At 47.7% G+C, this 24,885-nt stretch overlaps 1 protein-coding gene across 2 annotated transcripts in view; it reads right to left on the reverse strand.

Moving 5' to 3' along the window:
• hal (histidine ammonia-lyase) overlaps nucleotides 1-24,334 on the reverse strand; it is a 58,568-nt gene extending 34,234 nt beyond the window's left edge. The window contains exons 1-14 of one of the 2 annotated variants that reach the window (XM_070896701.1): nucleotides 24,088-24,334; nucleotides 23,946-24,006; nucleotides 23,463-23,490; nucleotides 22,065-22,139; nucleotides 21,886-21,958; nucleotides 21,604-21,670; nucleotides 20,057-20,094; nucleotides 19,834-19,959; nucleotides 17,468-17,607; nucleotides 16,068-16,115; nucleotides 6,174-6,321; nucleotides 3,921-4,016; nucleotides 3,741-3,799; nucleotides 2,867-2,947 (exon numbers count right to left, since the gene is read on the reverse strand). In XM_070896701.1, the coding sequence (XP_070752802.1) occupies nucleotides 2,867-2,947; nucleotides 3,741-3,799; nucleotides 3,921-4,016; nucleotides 6,174-6,321; nucleotides 16,068-16,115; nucleotides 17,468-17,607; nucleotides 19,834-19,959; nucleotides 20,057-20,094; nucleotides 21,604-21,670; nucleotides 21,886-21,958; nucleotides 22,065-22,139; nucleotides 23,463-23,490; nucleotides 23,946-24,006; nucleotides 24,088-24,334 (1,287 nt within the window). Of the gene's footprint in view, nucleotides 1-2,866; nucleotides 2,948-3,740; nucleotides 3,800-3,920; nucleotides 4,017-6,173; nucleotides 6,322-16,067; nucleotides 16,116-17,467; nucleotides 17,608-19,833; nucleotides 19,960-20,056; nucleotides 20,095-20,236; nucleotides 20,582-21,603; nucleotides 21,671-21,885; nucleotides 21,959-22,064; nucleotides 22,140-23,462; nucleotides 23,491-23,945; nucleotides 24,007-24,087 lie in introns of those variants that run through there. The other variant, XM_070896702.1, reaches the window with a different exon arrangement.
• Between the last annotated feature and the right edge of the window lie 551 nt (nucleotides 24,335-24,885).

Consider the following 24,885-nt stretch of genomic DNA (forward strand, 5'->3'; position numbering starts at 1 on the left):
AGGGAACAGGCTATTTTAGATCTTGTATTGTGTAATGAGTCAGGGTTAATTAGTAATCTCATAGTAAAGGATCCTCTGGGGCAGAGTGATTATAATATGATAGAATTTCACATTACATTTGAGAGTGACTTGCCTAGTCATAAGCTAGAGTCTTAAACTTAAACAAAGCCAATTACAAAGATATGAAGAGCGAGTTGGTTGAAGTAGATTGGAATTACGGATTAAAAGGTATGGCAGTAGTTAAGCAATGGCTAGCATTTAAAGAAATATTTCATAATTCTCAACAAAAATACATTTCATTGAGATACAAAAATGACACAGGAAAAGTGATCCATCTGTGGCTAACTATATATTGAAAGAAGAAGCTTATAATGTTATGAAGAATACTAGCAAGCCTGAGGATTGGGAAAGTTTCAGAAACCAGCAAAGGATGACCAAAAAATTGATAAAAAGAGAAAAAATAGACTCAGAGAAAACTAGCAAGAAATATAAAAACAGATTGTAAGTGCTTCTACAAGTAAGTAAAAAGGAAGGGATAAGCAAAAGTAAACATTGGTCCCTTAGAGGCTAACGCAGGAGAAATTATTATGGGGAATAAGGAAATGGCAGAAACGTTAAACAAATATTTTGTATCTGTCTTCACAGTAAAAGACGCAAAAAGCATAAATAAAATGGTGGGGAACCAAGGATCTAATGAGGGTGAGGAACAATGTAATTAATATAAGTAGAGAAAAAGTGCTGGAGAAACTAATGGGACTAAAAGCCGACAAATCCCTCTGGACCTGACGGCCTACATCCTCGGGGTCTAAAAGAGGTGGCTGCAAAGATAGTGGATGCATTGGTTTTGATCTTTCAAAATTCCCCAGATTCTAGAACGGTGCCAGCGGATTGGAAGGTAACAAATGTAACCCCGCTATTCAAGAAAGGAGGGAGCAAGAAGACAAGAAACTGCAGGCCAGTTAGCCTGACATCAGTTATTGGGAAAGTGCTGGAATCCATTGTTAAGGAATTGGTATCAGGGCACTTAGATAATCATAACATGATCAGGCAGAGTCAACATGGTTTTATGAAAGGGAAATCGTGTTTCATAAATTTATTCGAGTTTTTTGAGGATGTAACTAGCAGGGTAGATGAAGGGGAACCAGTGGATGTAGTATATTTGGATTTCCAAAAAGCATTCGATAAGGTGCCACATAAAATGTTATTACACAAGATGAGGGCTCATGGGATTGGAGGTAATGTATTAGCATGGGCAGAGGATTGGTTAATGGACAGAAAACAGAGAGTAGGGATAAATGGGTCTTTTTCAGGTTGGCAGGTGTAACTAGTGGGATGCCGCAAGGATCAGTGCTGGGGCCTCAGCTATTTATAATCTATATAAATGACCTAGATGAAGGGACCGAGTGTAATGTATCCAAGTTTGCTGACGATACAAAGCTAGCTGGGACATTAAGCTGTGAGGAGAACACATAGCATCTGCAAAGGGATATAGATAGACTGAGTGAGTGGGCAGCAAGGTGGCAGATGGAGTATAATATGGGGAAATGTGAGGTTACTCACTTTGGTAGAAAGAATAGAAAAACAGAATATTTTTTAAATGGTGAGAAACTTTTAAATGACAGTGTTCAGAGAGATTTGGGTGTCCTCAGGCAAGAAACACAGAAAGTGAGCATGCAGGTACAGCAAGCAATAAGGAAGGCAAATGGCATGTTGTCCATTATTGCAAGAGGGTTGGAGTATAAGAGTAGGAAGTCTTGCTACAATTGTACAGGGCCTTGGTGAGACCACACCTGGAGTACTGTGCACAGGTTTGGTCTCCTTATTGGAGGTGGTGCAACGTAGGTTCACTAGATTGATTCCTGGGATGAAAGGGCTGTCTTATGAGGAGAGAGTGTGTAGAATGGGCCTACACTCTCTGAAGTTTAGAAGAATGAGAGGTGATCTCATTGAAACATAAGATTCTGAGGGGGATTGACAGGGTAGATGCTGAGAGGTTGTTTCCCCCTGGCTGGAGAGTCTAGAACTAGGAGCATAGTCTCAGGATAAGAGGTAGGCCATTGAAGACAGAGATGAGGAGAAATTTCTTCACTCAGAGGGTTGTGAATCTTTGGAATTCTCTGCCCCAGAGGGTTAAGTCTCTGAATATATTCAAGGCTGAGATAGATAGATTTTTGGACTCTAGGGTAATCGAGGGATATGAAGATCAGACAGAAACCCTGAACTTACAGGGCTTACATTTGCATACGCCATCATAGGCCCTATAAATTCCAGGCCATTGTAAGTTCAGAAAACCCATCTAAGGCCACACAGACAGAATCCAATTTGCTGTAACATGTTTGGTCTTTAACTGGCACAGAATAGGAGAGCAAGGATTGTGCCCTTATTGTGTACAAATTAAACCAACTCTCCGTGAGTAGAAGGTTAAAGAAACCCATTAAACAACAATGGGTTGGATCAAGACAGGTTATTTTGGTAAACTGAAATTCATTAACTCCTGTGCTAATACAACATTCTTTCCATCTATCCATAACAAGTGACATCAAATTCACTTCCCACATATTGCCCTTTTATTGGGTGATTTGACACATTAACATTTTTTAGGTTTAGCCATTTTTGCATTACATCAAATATTTAACCTTACAAAAATACCTTCACTGTGTGGGAATCACAGAGCGTACGGAGCGAAACGAAGAGGTCAGAGTGTTACCGTCCTTTACCTCCATGTCTGGCCCTTACAGTGATAGTCTTACCCTCCCTCTCTGCCTCTTTGCAAACCTATTTCAGTGCCTCAATGTGGATGACCCAGAGTTGGCACAGTCTGAAAGAAGAAAGCTCACATTGTGCTCCACTAAACCACAAAGGATACCGGATTATCTGTGGCACTGTTAATTTCCGTCTCAATGATCTTTTTTACGAATGCAATAGTGTCATTCACCACCCCATGTACCTGCAAAAAAAAGAACTGCATTAAACTGAGCAAATGCCAGGAACTTTTTGTTTTAGTTTAGTAAGCATTTTTTTTTTTAAGTTTTAATATAAGCATCAGTTTTCTGAGTTAGCACTCCCCGTACAAAGCGAGAATGGGCACAAAGTGACACTGTTCATGCTCCTCGGCCCATTAAAATGAAGGACAATCAGGTACTGAGTGAATGCAGCACCAATGTCACAGGAATAGTGCCAGCTTTGGCTCAATGGTGAAACTAGACACATGATCCAGGCTGACACTCCAGTACAGTGCTGAGGGAGTGCTGCACTGTCGGAAGTGCCGTCTTTTGGATGAGCCATTAAACCGAGGCCTCATCTGCTCTCTCAGGTGGACGTAAAAGATCCCAGGGCACTATTTTGAAGAAGAGCAGGATAGTTCTCCCCAGTGTCCTAGCCAATATTTATCCCTTAACCAACATCACTGAAAAAGATTATCTGGTCATTATCTCATTGCTGTTTGTGGGAGCTTGCTGTGCGCAAACTTCCTACACGACAACAGTGAACTGTACTTCAAAAGTACTTCATTGGCTGTAAAGCGCTTTGGGACAACCTGAGGTTGTGAAAGTCGCTGCTGAAATGGAAGTTGTTCTTTTGGATAATAGAAACAAGTGCAATCAGTTGATCAGCAGCGTTAGAGTACATGGGATCCAGCTCTTAGCGCCTGTATTGTGTCAATCATTGGCATGTGCTGGTTGTCAGCCTAGTGTGAGAGAAGTCGGACAGTTCCCAGAGAGTGCTGGCGGAGTGGTGCCTACCTGCGGGCAGCATCGTAGGGTGTAGGCATCCTGCACACGGTCACAGAACCTGTGGCTTTCTGTGAAGAGAGCACAGCGTTACAGGAAGGCAAAATAAATGCTAACTAAAGTAAAACAAAAAGTTACAGTTGTACACTTGAAGTCTCATTGAACGGCTTCACACCGTCAGAAAGGGCTTACCTGCTATTTCCGAGGGATGGTGATCGGAACCCAACAGTGACCTAAATCGAAAGGCTACCTCGATCTGGCCAGGGTGAGGACGCAATTTGTGAATATCTAAACACATGGGTAACAGCACAGTTTAATACCAGAGGTAACCAGCAGCTGAAGATTGTGTTATATTTGCACAGACTTTATAGGGCCAGAAATTCATTATAGCCCAGGAATGGCCGGTATCTTTAGAAAAGTTTGAGAATTAGCGCCAGGTGCTAATGCTTTAGACTGCACGCAAAATTCATTCTCACTGCTCAAAGAAATGATTGAGGCACGAAATCAAGTCTTAAAGGCCGAGCTCAGTGGTGTTACACTCAAAGGATGGACCAATATGGGGTGCAGTCTAAACTCACCTCACCATTGCCACAGGCTTTCCTCAGTGCTTAAAGGGGAGGCTCATTAACACTGCAGCATTGCTAGCTGTGCATCTGCCTCAGCAAGGAGAAGCACAAGGAGACAGAGCTAGGGGACTGAAGCAGGTATGCTCATGTAGATCCACCTCAGTTGGGTGGTCAGGGTGAATAAATGCTTCAACAAATGCTACATAACCACCATCTGTACCACAAGCTTGACACACTGCCCAAAGCACCACACCACCAGCGCTCACCAATCTCTACCGACCAACACTCACACCCTTATCTCATGCCTTGCACACAATGGCAGCTATTCAACTATGGCAGGCATAAGGGCCATTACTTATTAGAATGAATGTGATATGTGTGATATCTTTATGCATAAATGTATTAATGGAGTTTGCAATGTTTTGTGGTCTCTCTCATTTCACCTCTGCGCCCAGGAGGATGCTGTAATATGGCATGCCTCAGGGATGGTATACAAAAGGAATCTGGGATTTAAGTCATCCTGGTGTGAGGCTGGAGGTCTGTTTGGAGGTGGCAGAGTTCTGTGACCACCTCCTTGGCAATGCTGAGCTGTCTAATACACTGCTCCTCGCTTAACTGAAGGTAGGAGAGGTGCTGTCGGAATACCCTCAGAGGGTAAGGCCTCCTGGTGAGAGCCCTGATATCCCTCCTCATCCCTCTGTGCACATGTTCCCGTATTTTTGGCTACCTACGCTCCATCCGGCAAAGATCCTGGAGGGTGAGGTGGCATGCCAATACATCCCCTATTCATTTTGCCGAGTGCAGCAGTTTGAATCTTTGAACAATAAATGCAACCACTTTGCACTTGCCAGAAGACTGCTGATAAAAAAGATCCTTGAAATTACTCATACAAACTGATCCACTGGCTGAAAGCTGCCCTAACAGCTGCCAGTGATGACTGCGGATGCCTGTCAATAACGCAGCTGGAGCCGGCTTCCTGCAGCTGTGCGCCAGCTCTTCCCATCGCTGTCTGGTCCAGGCGCAAAGGCAAATGGCCAGAATGAATCTCGCAGGTTGGGCTCCCGGTGAGCGTGACATCATGATCAGCCTGGTGTTGAGGTCCCCAGCGGTTCCTCGTACTGGCGGCATGATGGGGGAGGGGTGGATTTTCCGTGTGGTGCTTGATTTGCCGCGTCCCGGCGCTACTACATCAGCCCCCCATTACCGCCCTCTGCAGGTGCTAACCTAGTGAATCTTTCCCCCATGACTCATCATTAAAAGCGTTTCAAGGTCCCAACTCATTGGCTGGTTTCATTTCCTCATTGCCCCATTATGTCTACAATGGACACGGACCAAATTTGCCGAGATTACCCAATTTAGGGTATATTTTCTTCCCTTCGCGAACTTTAGCAATAAAATTGGTGTTGGGGTAAAGGGCAACATTTTTTCCCTGATGCATGTAAACTGAGGGAATGGTATCGCATTATCTGTTTAAAAGGACTGAGACAACAGAAGGTTTACAGTGGCAGAAAACAGTTGTGTAGTGAAGGGCCTGTGTTTGGTGGTGAGGAGCCTGTGTGGTGGGTAGTGAAGGGCTCCTGTACTGCTATGTTGACTGTGGATGTGGACCGGGGACTAACTATTTTAATTCAGTCTGAAATGTGGGTGTTGCAGGCAAGGCCGGCATTTACTGTCCATCCCTAGTGCCTGCCAGCCATTCTTCCATTACAATCCAACCAATCTTCTAGCAAAGATTAAACATTGTGATTGCTTGACACAAAATGTCGGGATAAGGAGTGAAGAAGGTTGTCTCGTTGGGTATCTCAAGTGTGCACTACGTGATCAGAGGAGCCAGAAACACCATCCTAACGAAACATTCGGTGGTTCAGTAACCACTCACCGCTGTCGAAGGCTCTGGTGGTGCCTTTCAGAACCTCCAGTGTAAGAGCTGCGACAATGTCCGCCTGTCGGGCTATCGCCGTGGCTCTCTCCACCGCCTCAGCGCCCAGCGATGTGATCATCTGAGTCCCGTTGATCAGTGCCAGTCCCTTTGTGACAAAACAAAACACAATATTCTGCTAATATCACGTGCACTGTCACTGGAGAAGCAAGCTCACCAAACTCTTGCCAAAACAAGACAATTGCCAACAAACGGGGAGGAGGCAAATTAATGGCTGCCGCCACTACGAGTGGAAAGAGACATGTTTTCAGTATCGACATGACAAGCAGGAAAGGTGGACACACCGTCAGAATGAATCATCCTGGTGCTGATGACCCAGTCATGTGGTACAGTGCCCCCCAGGGCTGATGACCCAGTGCTCTGGCGTGGTGCCCCCCAGGGCTGATGACCGAGTAACCTGGAAGAGTGCCCCCTCCCCAGGGCTGATGACCCAGTCATGTGGTACAGTGCCCCCCAGGGCTGATGACCCAGTCCCCTGGCGTGGTGCCCCCAGGGCTGATGACCCAGTGCTCTGGCGCAGTGCCCCCCAGGGCTGATGACCCAGTCATGTGGTACAGTGCCCCCCAGGGCTGATGGCCCAGTGCTCTGGCACAGTGCCCCCCAGAGCTGATGACCCAGTCCCCTGGCACAGTGCCACTGGTTTTGTGCAGGAATGAGGTGAAACTCTAGGCGTGTCTCTCAAGAAGCTCGGAGAATACCAGAAGCCAGTGAAGGGCTGCCGCCGCCTGCTGTGCACTGGGCTCTTCCCCAGCGCCAGGTTGAGGTTAGGGCACTGGTGATGTGCAGGGAGTCTCCTCGGATGGCCCATCGGTGCTCGGTGCCCATTATCAGGGCATTGCGGTCCTAGAACCTCGGGCACTTTGGGCTCAGGCCCCCTTACCTAATTATTTAGGGAGCCAGAACTCCTTGTATCACTGGTCATATCCCCACTCGAGTTTGGAATATACTTTGGCAAGACCTGTTCATCAAGGCAGAAATACTCAGTTGGAGCGACATTGCTCACTGAGATTGCTTGTGGAGACTGTTTGCCATAACTTGGGACTAATGTTCCCTCCGATTTGTTTTGTACTGAGCGGGCCATGAACTCCTTTGATCGCGACCTTTCTGTCTGAAAAACATTTACACCAACGACACCAACAGCATATATATTTACACAGTAATGTTATATTGCCTCCCCACTGTCACAAATCATGAGACAATCAGACAAGCTTCTATACAGGTTTAATATAACCTTTAAATTCCATTCCTCTAGAGATGAACCCCAGGGCTTTATTTGCCCTTTTATTGATTTTTTTTAACCTGTGTTGCTACTTTTAATGATTTGTGAATCTATATCCCAAGATCCCTTTGCACCTCTACTCCACTTAGTCTCTTATTATCCAAGGAGTAGGTAGGCTCCTTATTCCTCCTACCAAAATGCACCACCTCACACTTCTCTATACTGAAATCCATGTGTCATTTACATGCCCATTCCGCAAGTTTGTTTATGGTCGAATTAATTCAAAGTGTGTAGTCCGTCATTTACAAACTCTATGTAATACAATATTACTCGTCAGAAATGACTGGGATATAAAAGAACTGCATAATAATGCGTTAACACTTCAGTAGCACTCAGTTACAGTTATACATCGACAAACAATCTAAAAGCCCAAGGCGAGCTGAAAGAGGCAAATCTATTCCTGTAATTAGTATTAATTGTTTAAGTATTCAATGTATAAGCCCATCCCTCATGTCACTATAGCAACGGCTGCACAAGCAGCGGCCGTCCTGTGGCGCTGACATGCTGTACGTCCAGATACGTCATTACAATATTCATCACAATGCAACCAGACAACCAACAAATATAAAGTGCTGCAGTTCTTTAGTTTACAGTATTAAAAAATAATTAAACAAAAACAGGTATCCATATTCGGAGTGACTATGTGTCCTAACTCGCACCTGCGCATGCGTCCCCTGAAATAGTCTCCGCCCCCCCCTCCGCAATCTCCACTAACTCTTTTCTGCGCATGCGTCGGAACCGGCCCTGAAACCCAGAACGTTGCCTGCTAAGCCCCCGGCCCCTCACTGGGCAGCCTGAGCGGGGGGGGGGGGGGGGGGGAGGGGGAGAGAGAGGGGGAGAGAGAGGGGGAGGGGGAGGGAGGGGGAGGGAGGGGGAGGGGGAGGGGGAGGGAGGGGGAGGGAGGGGGAGGGGGAGGGAGGGGGAGGGGAGGGGAGGGGAGGGGGGGGGAGGGGAGGGGAGGGGAGAGGGGGGGAGGGAGGGGGGGGGGGGAGGGAGGGGAGGGAGGGGGGGAGGGGAGGGGAGGGAGGGGGGAGAGCCTGGTTTTGGGGGGGCTGGGGGGGAAGGGGAGAGGGAGAGCCTGGTTTTGGGGGGGGGGAAGAAAGAGAGGGAACTCAGGGATGACAAATCACATTCTTCCAACCCCTTTACACCCACACCCGACATCGTTGGAGTGGATGAAATCCAGAAGTCATGATACTACTTCATACCCAATAATCCTGTTAACAATCCGCACACAATGCCCCATCTGTGGCGGGGGGGGGGGAGGGTAAGGTTAATGCACTTGGGTAAGGGACTTAGGCTGGGGGAGGGATGCACTTATTCTGGGGTAAGGAGGGACTTTGGCTGGGGGAGGGATGTGTCCTTTCTGACTTCTAAAGTCCAAGTGGATCATGTTACAATGTGCAAAGTTAGGCTGGACGGTTCCATTTACACATCCCAGAGAAATTTCAGGGTGTGGCTTATCCTCCAAGAGGTCCAATCAGCAATAGGTCATGTGATAATGGAGAGCCAATCAGAGAAACTGCTACAATTCAATTAGTACAAATAAACGCATCCATCCATATTTCCAACTTTAATCACTTCCATTAATAAACGTTGTCTTCTTGAACCAGCACCACCCCCATGTAACATCTCAGAAATGCAAAACTTGTTTACAAATGCAGAAAAACACATACGTCATCGAATTAAAATCAAAAAGCAGAAAAAGCTATGATTTAACAGATATAAAATTCATCTTTCTTCCTGGATAGGAGAACCAGTCAGACTGTTTACAAATGTGTTGGCATAAAGATGTTAATTTACGAATTTCACTTCGAATGTTTTTCTCTCAATATTAATCCCTGCTTTTATCACGAAAACTGTTGAATTATTTTAGGTACTCAATTAAATAGCAGCAAACAAACCTTATTATCCTCTCAATTTTTAATCTCCTATTGCAAACATTTATACCAAATCAAAATGGTACATTATCAGTTTAATCAAAGTATTTTCTGTGTCTTAATAAACAAATAGTCATTTCTTCTACAGACGCTTCCTGAAATTTGTATACATCATTAAATAACTCGTGTATCTATTAACACTCCACTAAATTTTTCAGAGGAAATCTATATTCACATTATCCCTGCGACTTGTTAGGACTATAGAATGACAAGACAAAATAAAATAATTGGCTAACTAATAGAAAACAGAAAGTCGGGATAAATGGGTCATTTTCAGGTCGGCAAACTGTAACTAGTGGGGTGCCACAGGGATCAGTGCTGGGGTCTGAACTATTTACAATCTATATTAATGACTTGGATGAAGGGACCAAGTGTTATGTAGCCAAATTTGCTGATGATACAAAGATAGGTGGGAAAGCAAGTTGTGAGGAGGATGCAAAGAATCTGAAAAGGAATATAGATAGACAAAGTGATTGGGCAGATGGAGTATAATGTGGGAAAATGTGAGGTTATCCATTTTGGTAGGAAAAGTAAAAAAGCAAATTATTTTTTAAATGGGGAGAGATTACAAAATGCTGAGGGACCTGGGGGTCCTTGTGCATGAAACACAAAAAGTGAGTATGCAGGTACAGCAAGTAATCAGGAGGGCAAATGGAATGTTGGCCTTTATTGCAAGGTGGATAGAGTATAAAAGCAGAGAAGTCCTGCTGCAACTGTACAGGGTATTGGTGAGGCCACATCTGGAGTACTGTGTACAGTTTTGGTCTCCCTATTTAAGGAGGGATATATTTGCATTGGAGGCAGTTCAGAGAAGGTTCACGAGGTTGACTCCTGAGATGAAGAGGTTGTCTTATGAAGATAGGTTGGGCCTATATTCATAAGAGTTTAGAAGAATGAGAGGTGATATTATTGAAACGTACAAGATTCTGAGGAGGCTTGACGGGATAGATGCAGAGACGATGTTTCCCCTCGTGGGGGAATCTAGAACTAGGGGGCATAGTTTCAGAATAAGGGGTCGCACATTTACAACAGAGATGAGGAGGAATTTCTCCTCTGAGGGTTGTAAATCTGTGGAATTCTCTGCCCCAGAGAGCTGTGGAGGCTGAGACATTAAATACATTTAAGGTAGAGGTAGATAGATTTTTGAGCGATAAGGGAGTAAAGGGTTATGGGGAGCGGGCAGGGAAGTGGAGTTGAGGCCAAGATCAGATCAGCCATAATCTTATTGAATGCGGAGCAGGCTCGAGGGGCCAAATGGCCGACTCCTGCTCCTATTTCTTATGTTCTTATGTAAAATGGTTTGTGTTTTTCCCCTTTTTTGGTTCTCTTCCTGTAATGTATTTGCTTCATGGGTTCTTTGTTAAAGAATTCATAGCAACACATTGCTATTAAGAATAGTTGGTTTATTAGCAAAGGATTAACAATCACACTACACATTACCAGTTCATCCACCAGGCTCACAACCACCTGCCTCATCGTGGATCCCTTGAACCCAACTGGCTGGGGTTTTATTGAGTCTTGTGAACATCACATGATGGGCTAAGCCCCTCCCAACTCAACAGCTCCACAAACCTGTGAGCATAGTCACATGTGCCTACATTACACTTCCTAAATGTCTTGATATATTTTTAAAAAGTCAATATAATGTAATATGTAACTCCTACCAACCTTCCCCCTCAGCAGCATGGCTGCATGTCTTTGCAAAGCTACTCACTTTAGTCCATCGCTCAAAATCAAATACGGAGACATTTCCATTTTTAAATGTTTTAAGCATTTCAGAGCCTCTTTAAAAGCGTCTGGACTTCAAGACCTGGTTGAAACTTGTTTAGATGAGGGGAAAATTCATTTTTCTTTCTATTTCTTCCAAAATCATATTTGAAACTTACGGGGCAAAGATTGTGTTTTTAACACTTATTTTTTAATGAAAAGTTAATTAAAAATCTTTAAATTCTTTCAGGTCTTGTTGCAGCTTTGACAGAAGTTGCTCCAAGATTATCTTTCCCTCTTCAACACTGCCATTAAACATACAAAAAACATGAACTCTAATTCTAAACGGAGCTCAAACAAGAAAGTGAATAAAGTGGTTAAACTTCCTAAAGACCTTGGTGAGGTCATCAACCCCCAGCCCTGGCGATGAGCTGGGATCAGGTTAGGAGAACCTGTTTCCTCTCTTCCTGTTGCCATTCCCTCTGTTTATCACAGGCCCTGAGGTACAAACAGGGGCACAGTCATTTCCCCTCTGCCATAACATGATTTCAATAACCCTGATATCCTCTTTCAAAAATGGGACAACACCTGGCTAAATGTAACTGGAACTTACCACAGGACATTCAACATCACTTTCCCCTATTTCTTTCCGGCTTTAAACAATTTTCTGAATATATATTTTTAAAATTCGCATTTGTGTTTCACCGGGGTTCTAAAAATTTTTGCTTTTGTCTCCTTCCAGCGGCCATTCTACACGTGCTGCACTGCCACCTGTGTTGCCCCAAAGTGAGGCCGCCATTCAGTCCCTGGGAATAGACTACACACACCTGGACCCTCCCCCCCCTCCCTCGCTCTCTCTCTCTCCCCCTCCCTCCCTCCCTCCGCCCAGCCCTCATCCTCTCCCCCCCTCTCTCATTCCCTCTCTCTCTCCCCCTCCCTCCCTCCGCCCAGCCCTCTCCCTCTCCCTCTCCCCCCCTCCTCTCTCTCCATCCCCTCTCTCTCTCTCCCTCCCTCTGCCCATCCATCTCCCTCTGCCCATCCATCTCCCTCTCCCCATCCCCCCTCTCCCTCCCTCTGCCCATTCCTCTCTCTTCCCCCACCCCCTTCCTCTCTCCCCCTTCCCTCCCCACACCCTCTCCCTCTCCCCGATTCCTTCTCTCCCCACTCTTGGTCCTCGATCTCCCAACCCCCACCGGCCACCAACGGATTCCCTGACCTCTGCGTGGAGCGGACGAATGCGTGGCTTGGCCGGACACTGCGCCTACGCGGTTCTGGTACCCCGCGAGCCAGCGCTGTGGCTGAACGGCAAATGATCAGCGCACGGGGGGAGAAAAACCAAAGCCGCCCCAGCGTTGCACAGCAACCCATCAACCAATGGGAACACACAGCTCCAGAGCTGCAGTCGGGACCGGTTGTGAGGTGGCGAAACTCACAAGGGATTCCGGGGCCGTTGTGTACTGGGCTCCAGCGGCTGTACCACTCTGTGCGGGAGCTCAGAGGGAACAGTGCTTGGGACTCGCCCTCACACTGCCCTCCGTTCCACGTTACTCCTGGAAAGAGTTCGATTGCAACAGAGTTACTCCACCAGGATCGGAGAGTTTCCCAATGGGATTCCCACTTTACCTAATCCAGATGCTGCAGCAGCAGGAAGCTGCAACGGAAGCCAGATTAATCAGGCTAAAAGGGTTAAATTATGAAGACAGATCGCATAGGCTTGTATTCCCTTGAATATTGAAGATTAAGGGGCGATCTAATTAAGGTCTTCGATAGGGTAGATAGGGAGAAACTATTTCCTCTGGTGGGGGAGTGCAGAACAAGGGGGCATAACTTTAGAATTAGTGTTAGACCGTTCAGGGTGATGTCAGGAAGCACTTCTTCACACCAAGGGCAGTGGGAATCTGGAACTCTCTCCCCAGAAAAGCTGTTGAGGCCAGGGATCAATTGAAAATGTCAACACTGAGGTTGATAGATTGTGTTAGGGAGTGTATTCAGGGATACAGAACCAAGGTGGGTCGATTCAGTTAACAACAACGGTCAGCCATGATCTCACTGAATGGTGGAACAGGCTAGAGGGGCTGAATGGCCTCCTCCTGCTCCGATGTTGCCATCGAAGTCAATGTTAAAAAAATTCGGGCCGTCAATTCGCTATCACCCATCTTACACTGCCGTACACAGTCAAAATCTACCCCAGAACATGCTGGAAATCTCAGCGGGTCAGGCGGCATTGTGGAGAGACAAACGTTAACACTGTTTCTCTCTCCACACACGCTGCCTGACCTGCTGAGATTTCCAGTATTTTCTGTTTTTATTCCAGATTTCAGCATCTGCAGTATTTTGCATTTGTGTCACAATCTACCCCGTTAAGTTCACAATTTTTCTTGTTTTCGTAAACTGCTGCTCCTCAGGGTTTGAAAAGTGACCCTGATTGTACTATAAGGCCCCAGCACTTTGGCCTCTCTGCCACTCGTGTCAATGGTTTACAGCGACAGCCTTCAACTGCAAGCAATATTTGCACAACATCGAGGTCAACACAGCTCAACCAAAGATTTAGCAACAAGCAACATTTGGGAATGTGCGGAGTTTGACCAGGATGGTCGTGCCCTGGTTACAGATAGTGCTCGGGATACCCGGGGGGGGGGGGGCGAGACATCGGCAACCGGCTGGCCCAGCTTCAACCCCCATTAAAATCCCCCTTTTCAGTGCTCCCTCGGCGGCTGGTTCACAGAGGGGTGCTCAGGTGGGGTTGGGAGCGGGAGAGGGGAGCTGGCCATTTCGATGGAACACAGGCAGTTTTAAAGAGAAATGCCAAGCATTTATCTCGGAGACATGTTGCAGACGGTTCAGTGAGCGATCGGCAATAGACCACCGGAGCTCCCCACTGACACAGACAGACTGCAGGGAGGGGCGGTACTGGCACCAGACAACGTCCATGACCCCCCCTCCAAAGGTCCCGCCTCGATCAACATCAGGAGGAGGGGGCATGGCAGCACCACGAGCGCCTGCCCCTTGCTCAGAGTTTCACAATGTCAGCAAAATAGGGCAGGGAGCAGGGCACTGCCCTAAATTGCACCCTCCGCCCACACACTGTGGGCCCATGCCACCCTCCCAGATCCAGGATCCTCGCTACCCGCGGCTCTGGCTGGAGACCACTCATTCCATGGAGGCTTTTCAACTAATCTGCATGGCGCTTCCATTAAATATTTACTGGAACCCACCAGTTCTGGTATTTTTATTAATCTGTCACACCCTCGACAAACGAGTGATGTTCCCGACCCTGGGTATTCCACGACCCCCCCGACCCTGGGCGATCTCCGACCCTATGCATTCCCCGACCCCCGACCCTGGGTATCCCCGACCCTGGGCACTCCCCGAATCCTGACCCCGGGCACTCCCTGACCCTGGGCACACCCCGACCCCCGACACTCCCCGACCTTGGGCACTCCCCGACCCCCGACACTGGGCGGTGATTAACCAGCCAGCCTGGCTCCCTGATGGGACCTGTCGCAGTAGACCTGGCACTTCAGGCTGGGATTCTTCCTGCTCTGCCTCACCATAACCCAGCAAGCCTGTGACCCCAACAGGTAGAAGGTCCGTAGCTGGGTAGCCAGGGGGAGATTTACGGAGCTGGGCAGCGAGGGGACGATTTACGGAGCTGGGCAGCGAGGGGACAATTTACGGAGCTGGGCAGCGAGGGGACGATTTACGGAGCTGGGCAGCGAGAGGACGATTTATGGAGCTGGGCAGCGAGGGGACAATTTATGGAGCTGGGCAGCGAGGGGGAGATTTACGGAGCTGGGCAGCGAGGGGGAGATTTACCGCTGCTATACAGTTGGTAAGCTGGGTGCCTTTAGCTGATTAACTCCAGCACTATCCCCACCCACACTGGTGATTGCCTCAGTCTCGGCCAGAATCTAAGGTCTCTGCCTATAATTGGTTCCTGTGAACGTGCATTCAAATGGGAGAAATGGAATTGCCATCCCATGTGAATTCTCTCACTGGTTAGTGTTACATTCCTATGCAGTCTGTTAATTGATGCCAGGGCACTTTGTAAAATTTGCTTTGTTATGATGGTAGTTATACTGCAGCTAGTGTATAGCCTAAGACTGGCTGCTCAAGATAGACCGACGTTGTATCTGTTAAGCTAAATCCCAGTGTAACACAGCAGATATTTGTGCTCCTTCGATGCGACTGTAGAATTGATGTGAAGTCTGCAATACCCTGGCTCACAACAAAGGTCCCTTTAAGAGCAAACACACAAATTCAGCATTCTGTCATTCCAAATACAAAGGATATTGTGCTCCATTCCCATGATTACTGCTTATAAGCCAGCCTACACTTGTGGCTCAGTGGTAGCACTCCTGCCTGATTCAGAAGGTCATGGGTTCAAGTCCAGCTCCAGAGACTTGAGCACGTATACTGGCTGACACTCCAGTGCAGTACTGAGGGAGTGCTGCACTGTCAGAGGTGCTACCTTCCTGAAGATACCTAAACTGAGGCTCTGTCTGCTCTCAGGTGGACGTATAAGATCCCATGGCACGATTTGAAGAAGAGCAGGGGGGTTATCCCTGGTGTCCTGGCCAATATTTATCTCTCAATCAACATAACTAAAACAGATTATCTGGTCATTTTCAAATTGCTGTTTGTGGGAGCTTGCTGTGTGCAAATTGCTGGTGTGGTTCCTACATTACACCAGTGGCTACGCTTTAAAAGTACTTCATTGGTTGTAAAGCGCTTTGGGACATCCTGAGGTTGTGAAAGGTGCTATATAAATGCAAGTCTATCTTTCTTTAAACCAAACATCAGCTAATCAGACAAGCATACACACAGTGATATGTACAATGGTTTTTAGTGAAAATAGTACAAGTTATAGAAAGAACAAGCAGCTGGAAACACAAAGACTGCATTTACCTCTTTGGGTTTCAGTGAAACAGGTTTCAGTCCATGGGCCTGTAAAACCTAGAGAGAAAAGGATTGATTATTGCACCAAACATTCCCAAGCGAGATGTTAAACAGAACACACAAGTCGATGACCATGAGGAATTTATATCAAGATGCTGCTATTGAGTTGAATTCAGCAGATGTAGGCTTAAATCTACAGCACACAAAGCTTCTGGGAAATGCAGATTACATTCAGACTAAGTGTCTGTCCAGAATGGGATTCATTACACAGCCTATCCGTTTGAGGCAATGGAGTTTAAGACATTCCAGTGACATGGAATGGCTTCATTTATCTGAGCCCAGCTCCGGGGGTGGAGGTGGGGGTGGGGTGCAGTTGCGGTGGGCCTGGCCAAGGAGGGCGGAGGCCGGTTTGATTGACTACTCAATTGGCCACGAGCTTTCGGGCGGGTCGTAGATCAAGTCTTTTGCTCTCTGTCTGGCTGGACACAAAAGTACTGGCTGCAGAAAGATGAGCACCGATTTTAACACTGGCCTCCTGGTGGGAACAGGGTGGGGGGGAGGGCGGTTAAAATGGTGGGAACAGGGTGGGGGGGGGGTTAAAATGGTGGGAACAGGGTGATGGGGGGGGCGGTAAATTGGTGGGAACAGGGCGGAGGACAGTTAAAATTGAGCCATTAGATGTTCCCGACATGTTCATGCCCACCACCATTTGAACTGCTATGATTTCAGCAATCTCGGGGTTGTCCACAACCGACGACATAAATCGGACCCCCACGTGATCACTGATCGAGGCACTGATAGTCTGTGTCGGAGACGCTGGGAATGCTGACAAGAAGCCGGAGAGGGGCCAGCAGAGGTCAACAAATGTCCGCTTTCTACCCAAGGCACCCCTTCCCCTGACTGTTGCATTGAGAAACCCAAAACAAGATGCCAAGTTTGGACCCCAGAGGTGGGGGAAAGAATGCTCATCAGAGAACAGTTAAGCCAGAGAGGTTTTATATGTGAAGAGTCCGCGACATCTTGGGCTTTATAGAGAGTCGTGACTAGATGATGGGAGATGATGTGTTTGGCACTTTGAAAGAAGAAGCTGGGTTTCCTGGATGCAGCGTTGGTGCGGGAGGAGATGTGGGAGAGCCAAGAATGGTGACAGATGAAGATAGACTAATATTGGTGTCACCAAAAGTAAACTGTAGTCGGGGCTGGCTGCACTTGGGAGAGACATGAACGAGCCATACCTTTGCAGAATGGCAAGGAATAGAATTGTCACTTCATGTTGAACAGAGTGAGGGAGATCAAACTGTCATCGTGCGGATCCCAATTTACACAACAGGTCCCAGTGCCACTAACCCAACAGCAACAATTTGTTCAATCTTACTTTGGTACTTTAGAGTAAAATAAGGAGAACTCACATATTTAGCATCAGCCCAGCCACTTTTTGGAGACCACATTTGACCTTCACCCATCAGTCCCAGGGCAAGGTGGGCAAGGGGAGCGAGATCGCCACTGGCCCCAACAGTTCCCTTCTCTGGGACGTAGGAGAGACAGGAAGCTACAGGGGGCCAAATATCTCCAGTTAAAAAAGGTATGTGGTCGCACGGAATACATTTATCCCCCAACTCTATTAAAGATAAAGTTAATTATTTCAATACCATACTTTATAAAAATGCCACACTAATGATACAGATAGGAAACATTTAAAATAAAAGTTTAACAATGTTGATGAGGTAAAAATGCGTCAGGATCCATTTTCAGGCACCGACGCTGCGTGACCAAAGCGGACCTGGAGTAAGAGGGCACCATTAGCAGACTCTGCACGCGGTGTCGGAGCTGGTCGCACACTACAGGGAGGTCCGACAAACCAAGACATCACTGTGGGACTGCCTGCCCCTACCCCCCCTCCTCACTGCCCTCCGGTTACTCTAAGGAGTGGCGCAGCATATAACAGCGGGGTCGGGGCTCAGGGAAGGTGCAGCACAGGCCAGCAGTGAGGCCATGAGCTCCACACTGCGAGCTATGAATTCCAAGGACAATAGGAGTATGTGTGTGCAGTAGGCCCGTGCAGCAGAGCTGGCCTCCAGTCATCTTGGTTAATCCTTGCCATTGGACCAAGACCTAGCTCTGTCGAGCCCGTGTGGTGGCTGGTGTGCAACGGGCACCACACGTTAATAAAATCCACGCACAGGCATCTTCCACCCTTCAACATGTAGTTCGGAATCTGGACTGTCAGTCCCTCATGGAAACACCTGTAAACTCATCCCTTTTTGGTGTGGAAGCAAGTCATCCTCGACACGAAGGACTGCCTAATACTACACTAAACTCAGGAGGGTGTGTTAGAGCGGGCTCATGGGGGAGATCATGGCATTTAAATTTTCAGAACCTACTTCACTTGGCAGCTGTTTAGTTGGGGTCCTCAATCATTGTTAGGCCAATAGTTTACATATTCAAGAGACCTAGAGGTTTTCATAGAATCAGAGAATAGTACAGCACAGAAGGAGGCCATTCGGCCCATCGAGTCTGCGCCGGCTCTTTCGAAGAGCAATCCAATTAGTCCCACTCCCCCGCTCTTTCCCCATATCCTTGCAATTTTTTCTCCTTCAAGTATTTATCAAATTCCATTTCAAGGCAACTATTGAATCCGTATCCACCATCCTATCAGGCAGCGCATTCGAAATCCTAACCACTCGCTACGTAAAAACGTTTTTCCTCATGTCGCCCTGGTTCTTTTGCCAATGTGTGCCCTTTGGTTATGGACCATTCATCCATTAGAAATGGTTTCTCTTCATTCTATTCAAACCCTTCATGATTTTGAACACCTCTATCAAATCTCCTCTTAGCCTTCTCTGCTCTAAGGAGAACAACCTCAGCTTCTCCAGTCTATCCACGTAACTGTAATGGCTCATCCCTGGAACCATTCTAGTAAATCTCTTCATTACCCTCTGCAAAGGCTTCACATCCTTCCTAAAATGTGGTGCCTAGAATCGGACATAATTCTCCATATCACCACCTGCTGGTTCCATCGCAATAAGGGGAACTGGATTTGCATCCTAACCTCAACAATGATGGGAGCTCCAACACTCATCTCTAACCCACCGTGTGGGGAGCTAATGCTCCAGCATACATCTCTAACCCATAATAATGGGAGTTAGTGCTCCAACACCCAGCATCAACCCATAGCAATAGGACCTAGTGCTCCATCACCCAACAGGAATAGGACCCAGTGCTCCAACACCTGGCATCACCCCACAGGAATGAAAGGTAATTAACCTCTTCCAATATTTGAAGGGGCTGCTCCTCAAATTCTGGTTGCACTTCAGTCCCACGCTCCTGATCTTTGGGCACCCTGTGCGGAGGGGAGTGAGCAGGTCGGAAGGCCTCCTCGTAGGGCTGCACCTGGGCATGGCCAAGGGGGCCATCAACTGGTCCAGGCAGCGGGCGAGGGGGTTGAGGGGGTCTTTCAGCCTGACTGTCTGCCTCTCTTCCGCAGCTACATCCGGGCCAGGGTGTCCCTGAAGATGGAGCACACGATGTCCACCGGTACGCTCGCGGCCTTCCGCGAGAGGTGGGCGTCGGAGCGACTGGAGTGCATCATCACCCCCGGCAACCAAATTTTAATTTGATCCATTAACGTCCAAAGTTTAATTGGTTTATTTGGTCGGTGTTTTAGTGCCCCACTTTAATCAGGGGGCACTTGATTTAGTGTTCAACTTTAAAATAGTTGGAAGGTAATTACAATCACTATACGTCTGCCTAATAGGCTAGAAAGGTTGTACCTTACCATTAAACGCCTGGATCATTTGACTGAGGGTCTCTAAGGAGATCCCACTGTAACCCTTGGCAAGGACATTGATCCTGAGAGCCAGCAGCATTCGGGACCTCTCCGGTGACAAAGGTTTACCAACACCTGGAGAGCAGACAGAGCGACAGATGAATGAACCAAAATAGATACTAAAAGCAAACATTGAAACGCTCTATACAACTGTGAGATGAAAGGCCCATACCAGCTGAATGGGAACGGACAAGATTTTCTTGGAGTTCACTGAATGGAGAGGAGAGAACAGATGACACATTGGAGAAATAATTATCAGATGCAAATTGTTTCTACATTTTGACACAGGGTGGGGTGGAAAGGTTGATGTGGAATATTATAAAATGCTTTCACAAAATGTGGCGAGGCTCACCCCTGATCCCGTTAGCCGATCGGACCCGAGGCAGGAGAGTGGGAAATGTTGCAATTAGTCAGAGTCCCTGGGCTATGCAAGTAGGAAAAGCATCACCATTGAGGATTCTCAGTGTTCATCACGTTCCAGTGTGTGTGGATACTGGGTTAGGGTTAGGGTTAAGGTCCGAACAGGAAAAGGCCATTCCGCCCCTTGAGCCTGATCCTCCATTCACTGAGGTCAGGGCTGACCCGGTTTTTACAAGTTTCTGTTGGGCTCAGGCGTTTGGGCTCGGGTGAGGAGTGGTCCTCTGACAATCACGAGCCCAGAAATTGTGTCCTCGCTGGGTGCGTAACGATGTGCGCACGCTCCCAAGGAGGCCTGGCAAATATCGGTCCTCGGTGCATGCGCATGCGCTGAAAAACGGCTTTTGCAATGTCCAAATGACAGATCTTACACATCCCCGCAGGGAGGACATTCGCGGGCGGAGATTTGGGTTATTTGCCCAACTCTTGACCAGCGAATGTACTTCAAACACTTACACTGGGTAATAGCAGGCATATAGCCTACTTTTACCAGCATCAGAGTTTTAAAACATAGAAAAATTAAATGTCATTTCTTATTTTTATATAAAAACCCTGTTTATGAAGTTTATTTTTAACACTATTAAAACATTTTTTTAAATTTCAAAAAAATAAATTTTTCTCTAAAACATTTAATTTACTGCAATTTCTATTAATTAAAAAAAAGTGACGTTTTTATTTATTGATGTGTGTTTTATTTGATTTTCGGGGTATTCTCATTGATGGTAATGGGAGCTCGGAGCTGGCATTACTGTGAATTGTGATTGGTGGTCCAGGCCCACGTGATCCCAGGATATGGGACCACCAGCTATTTTCATATAAAAATTTCGGTCGGAGGTGTTCGCCCACAATTTTCGGGCCACTGTCCAGCGAGAGGTCGAGAGGCCCTGGGAGGATAGTCCAGGGCAGACAGACCCCAGGGAGAAGTCAGCACCATTGGAAGAGCAACAAGGGAAACTCAACACTCCATTGACACAGTGACGGTCTGTTTGAATGCATTGGTGTAAAAGGCTACATCACAGTTCCTGCAAAGTTACAGCGGCAGATCAGGAGCAACTCCGAGGGAATTCCCGGCATAAAAGTTCGAATGACAATTATTAGTCTCTCTGCAATATTGGGCTAATTTTAAAGTCAAATCGGGCAGAGTGTAAAACTAGTGTTGAGCCGACCCCGCCAGTTTGCCGACAAGTGGGTTAAGCTAAAATTGCCCCCACAGTGTTGAGAGGAAACATGAAGAACTAGATGGATATGGACCGCAGAGAATGAACACGAGCAGCCATCGCATCATAAAGCAGCAGGACTTACTTGAGCTTATTGTGTGGGATAACGGTTCGAGCAAACTTCCCAAAGCCTGTTGTTATTCCATACACAACTGAAAGAAGAAAGAAGGGTCAAGGTGTGTCCCCTTGTCTTGGGCCGCTGTGTTCTGTTAGCACACAAGGGGACGTGGGAGGGAAGAGAATAAATCTTGTCACAGAATCTAGTCAGGAATGTAACAGAGATGTTCATTTATAACTTCCCGAAGGACCCAGATTTTATTGATGTTGGTTCTCACTTCGTTGAGTTTCCGTGGCTTTTTCAACATACCTTTATTTTCGTTCACAATATTTTCCAGGAGTAACCTTGACTGCTTGATCTTCTCTTCTGCTTCTGCGGTGAGCTAGGGGTGGGAGGAATGTCACACCCTGTATTGTCATTCAGCTGTATTGTTATAGAGAATTCCAATTGTGTTAAAGCAGCACTCAGAGGGGTAGAAATAAACTAACCTTGATCTTGTAACGTCCTTTTCCCAAATGAACTAGATCTTCTACTGTTAGATGATTTCCATCTAAATAAATATACTGAGAGATTGCATTTCTCATTTAGAATGTTAGATAGCGCTGAGCAAAATACAAATACACAAGCAGCACATTTTCTCACAGGGAATTCAAGGCTTCCAGAGGACACATCCAATTTTGACTTTCCAATACAGCATCGCCTTACAGCTCAATATCTGGCTTTTCAGGCTTGGTTTTGAGGTCTCATTAAAATGTGAACAGATACTTGTAACATCATGTTATAATATGTCACCGACCATATTGTGTGATCGGTGAGACTAGCAAAAGGAAAAGTACAAAGATGCGATTATATTATATTATCACATCTGATGAACAAATTGTCATTTCACGTCTTTGCAGCTTACAATTTTGGAAAATACATCCTGCAAACGTTTGACGAGGTGCAACAGTGAAACAGGATGTGTCACAGGAGCTGTTCTGACCGTTGGGCAGTAGCCGCTGGTTAGTGGGTTACACCCCAGCTTTGGAGCAGTAATCCTGAGTCTATCACGTTCTCTGCCCACCTGCTGAGGCTGCACTGGAGTGGGGAAACCACGTCACCCTGTTCAGCCCAGAGCTGGGCTTCATAATTCACATCCTCTCCATCACCAACACCGCTTACTCCCACTTGTGCAGCATCTCAGCCCCACCTCCAATCAAACCCTGACTCGTGTCTCTGTCACCATTACACTCAGTGTTCCCAATGTCCTTCATAAACCTGCTGCCCATACCCTGTTCCATCCCAAGCCTCACTCACTTATCCACCCTGTCCCGTTGACCCACACTGGCTCCCAGTCCCCCTGTACATTGATTCAATATCTTCATCTTGCAACCCACTCTGTCTCTGCAGAACCTTGCTCTCTCACAGCACGTCCCCACACAGAGATCCGCCCGCCGTGGTCTTGGCCCGTCCCTTCCACGTCTCATTGACACCACTCACTGCAAACGCTTCCCTCACCTCAGCCTCTCTGCCTTTAGAAACCTTCCAAAACCCAACGGGTTATCTTCTCAAACTCCCCCACCATGGCTCACTATACATTCCTTTACTCCTTGTAGCTGTTACCCACTGCCTTTCTTGAGGGATTTCCCATGTTACAGGCCCTTTTTAGAATACAAGTTGTGGTCCTAGTTGGCATATTAGAATCTGATCAGCAATGCAAGGCAACTCCTCTCGTCCAAGTCACTTTCTCACACACATCCAAAACTCATTCAGTCCCCGGACTACCGGTAGAATCCTCTCGAGTTCATCACTGCTTCCTGGGCTGGCGAAAAGCGGGTATACATAACGACAAGCACAGAGACTGAGAAGTCTAGATAAAGTAAAATCAAAGGTTAAAGCAGGTTTACCTCCTCCGGCTCCCGGTATCTGCTGTTTCTGGGTCAGCAGCTGGTTAAGGCATTTCAGCTCTGCTTAAAGCATTCGTTTACAAGCCAAAGATGTGCCAATATTTATGGAGGATATTGCACTTTAGCGCTGCACTGTCGGAGGGGCAGTGCTGAGGGAGCGCTGCGCTGTCGGAGGTGCCGTCTTTGGGATGAGACATTAACTGCCCTCTCAGGAGGATGTAAAAGACGCCGCGGCACTATTTGGAAGAGCAGGGGAGTTATCCCCGGTGCCCTGGCCAATATTTATCCCTCAACCAACATCACTAACAGATCTGGTCAATATATTGCTGTTTGTGGGAGCTTGCTGTGCGCAAATTGGCCGCTGTGTTTCCCACATTACAACAGTGACTCCCTAAAAAGTACTTCATTGGCTGGAAAGTGTCTGGGACGTCCGGTGGTGGCGAAAGGCGCTATATAAATGCAAGACTTAATAGCAAAGGATACAGGTGAATCCTCTCGGGTTGAGACGGGATGAAGTCTGGAGACATCACATCGCCCTCCAGCACTGGGATAGAGAGAAGAAAGGCTGAGGTTAGCTCAGGCGGCTTGGGGCGGGCGGGGACCCCCTCCCCTCCCCTCTCCTTACCCACTTCGATGAAGTCGTTGTCCTCCAGGACATCTCCGATGGCATCGTCGGCATCCAGCAGGCCAAGCCCGGGGCAGCGGCGGACCATGAACTGTGCGCTGGGGTCGCAGCCCGGGCCGCCGCTGTCCGGCTTGTTCTTGCAGTACCGACGGAGCGCCTCCCGGCCCAGCCAGCGCACATTGGCAGCCACCTCCTTCACCGGCACCGTCAGCCACTCGTCCAGTACATGCACCGTGTAACGGGGCATCTCCGCTCCGCTCCCGGCTCACTGCCCCGCTCCGGCTCCGGCTCTGGATCTACCCCGACACTCACTGCCTTCCTCCCCAGTCCCTCCTCCCTCCCCATTCCCCAGTCCCTCCCTCCCTCTCTCCCATTCCCCAGTCCCTCCTCCCTCCCCAGTGCCTCCTCCATTCCCCAGTCCCACCCTCCCTCTCTCCCATTCCCCAGTCCCTGCTACCTCCCCAGTCCCTCCTCCATTCCCCAGTCCCTGCCCATTCCCTCCTCCCTCTCTCCACCAGTCTCTCCTCCAATCATCAGTCCTTCCCTCTCTCCCCTCCCTCCCTCTCTCCCCTCCCTCCCTCTCTCCAGTCCCTCCCTTCCTCTCTCCAGTCCCTCCCTCTCTCCAGTCCCTCCCTCCCTCTCTCCAGTCCCTCCCTCCCTCTCTCTTTCCCCAGGCCCTCCTCCCTCCCCAGTGCCTCCTCCATTCCCCAGTCCCTGCCCATTCCCTCCTCCCTCTCTCCACCAGTCCCTCCTCCAATCCTCAGTCCTTCCCTCTCTATTCCACAGTCCCTCTCCCTC

This window comes from Pristiophorus japonicus, chromosome 13 (genome assembly GCF_044704955.1).
Source record: "Pristiophorus japonicus isolate sPriJap1 chromosome 13, sPriJap1.hap1, whole genome shotgun sequence".
Lineage (NCBI taxonomy): Eukaryota > Metazoa > Chordata > Chondrichthyes > Pristiophoridae > Pristiophorus > Pristiophorus japonicus.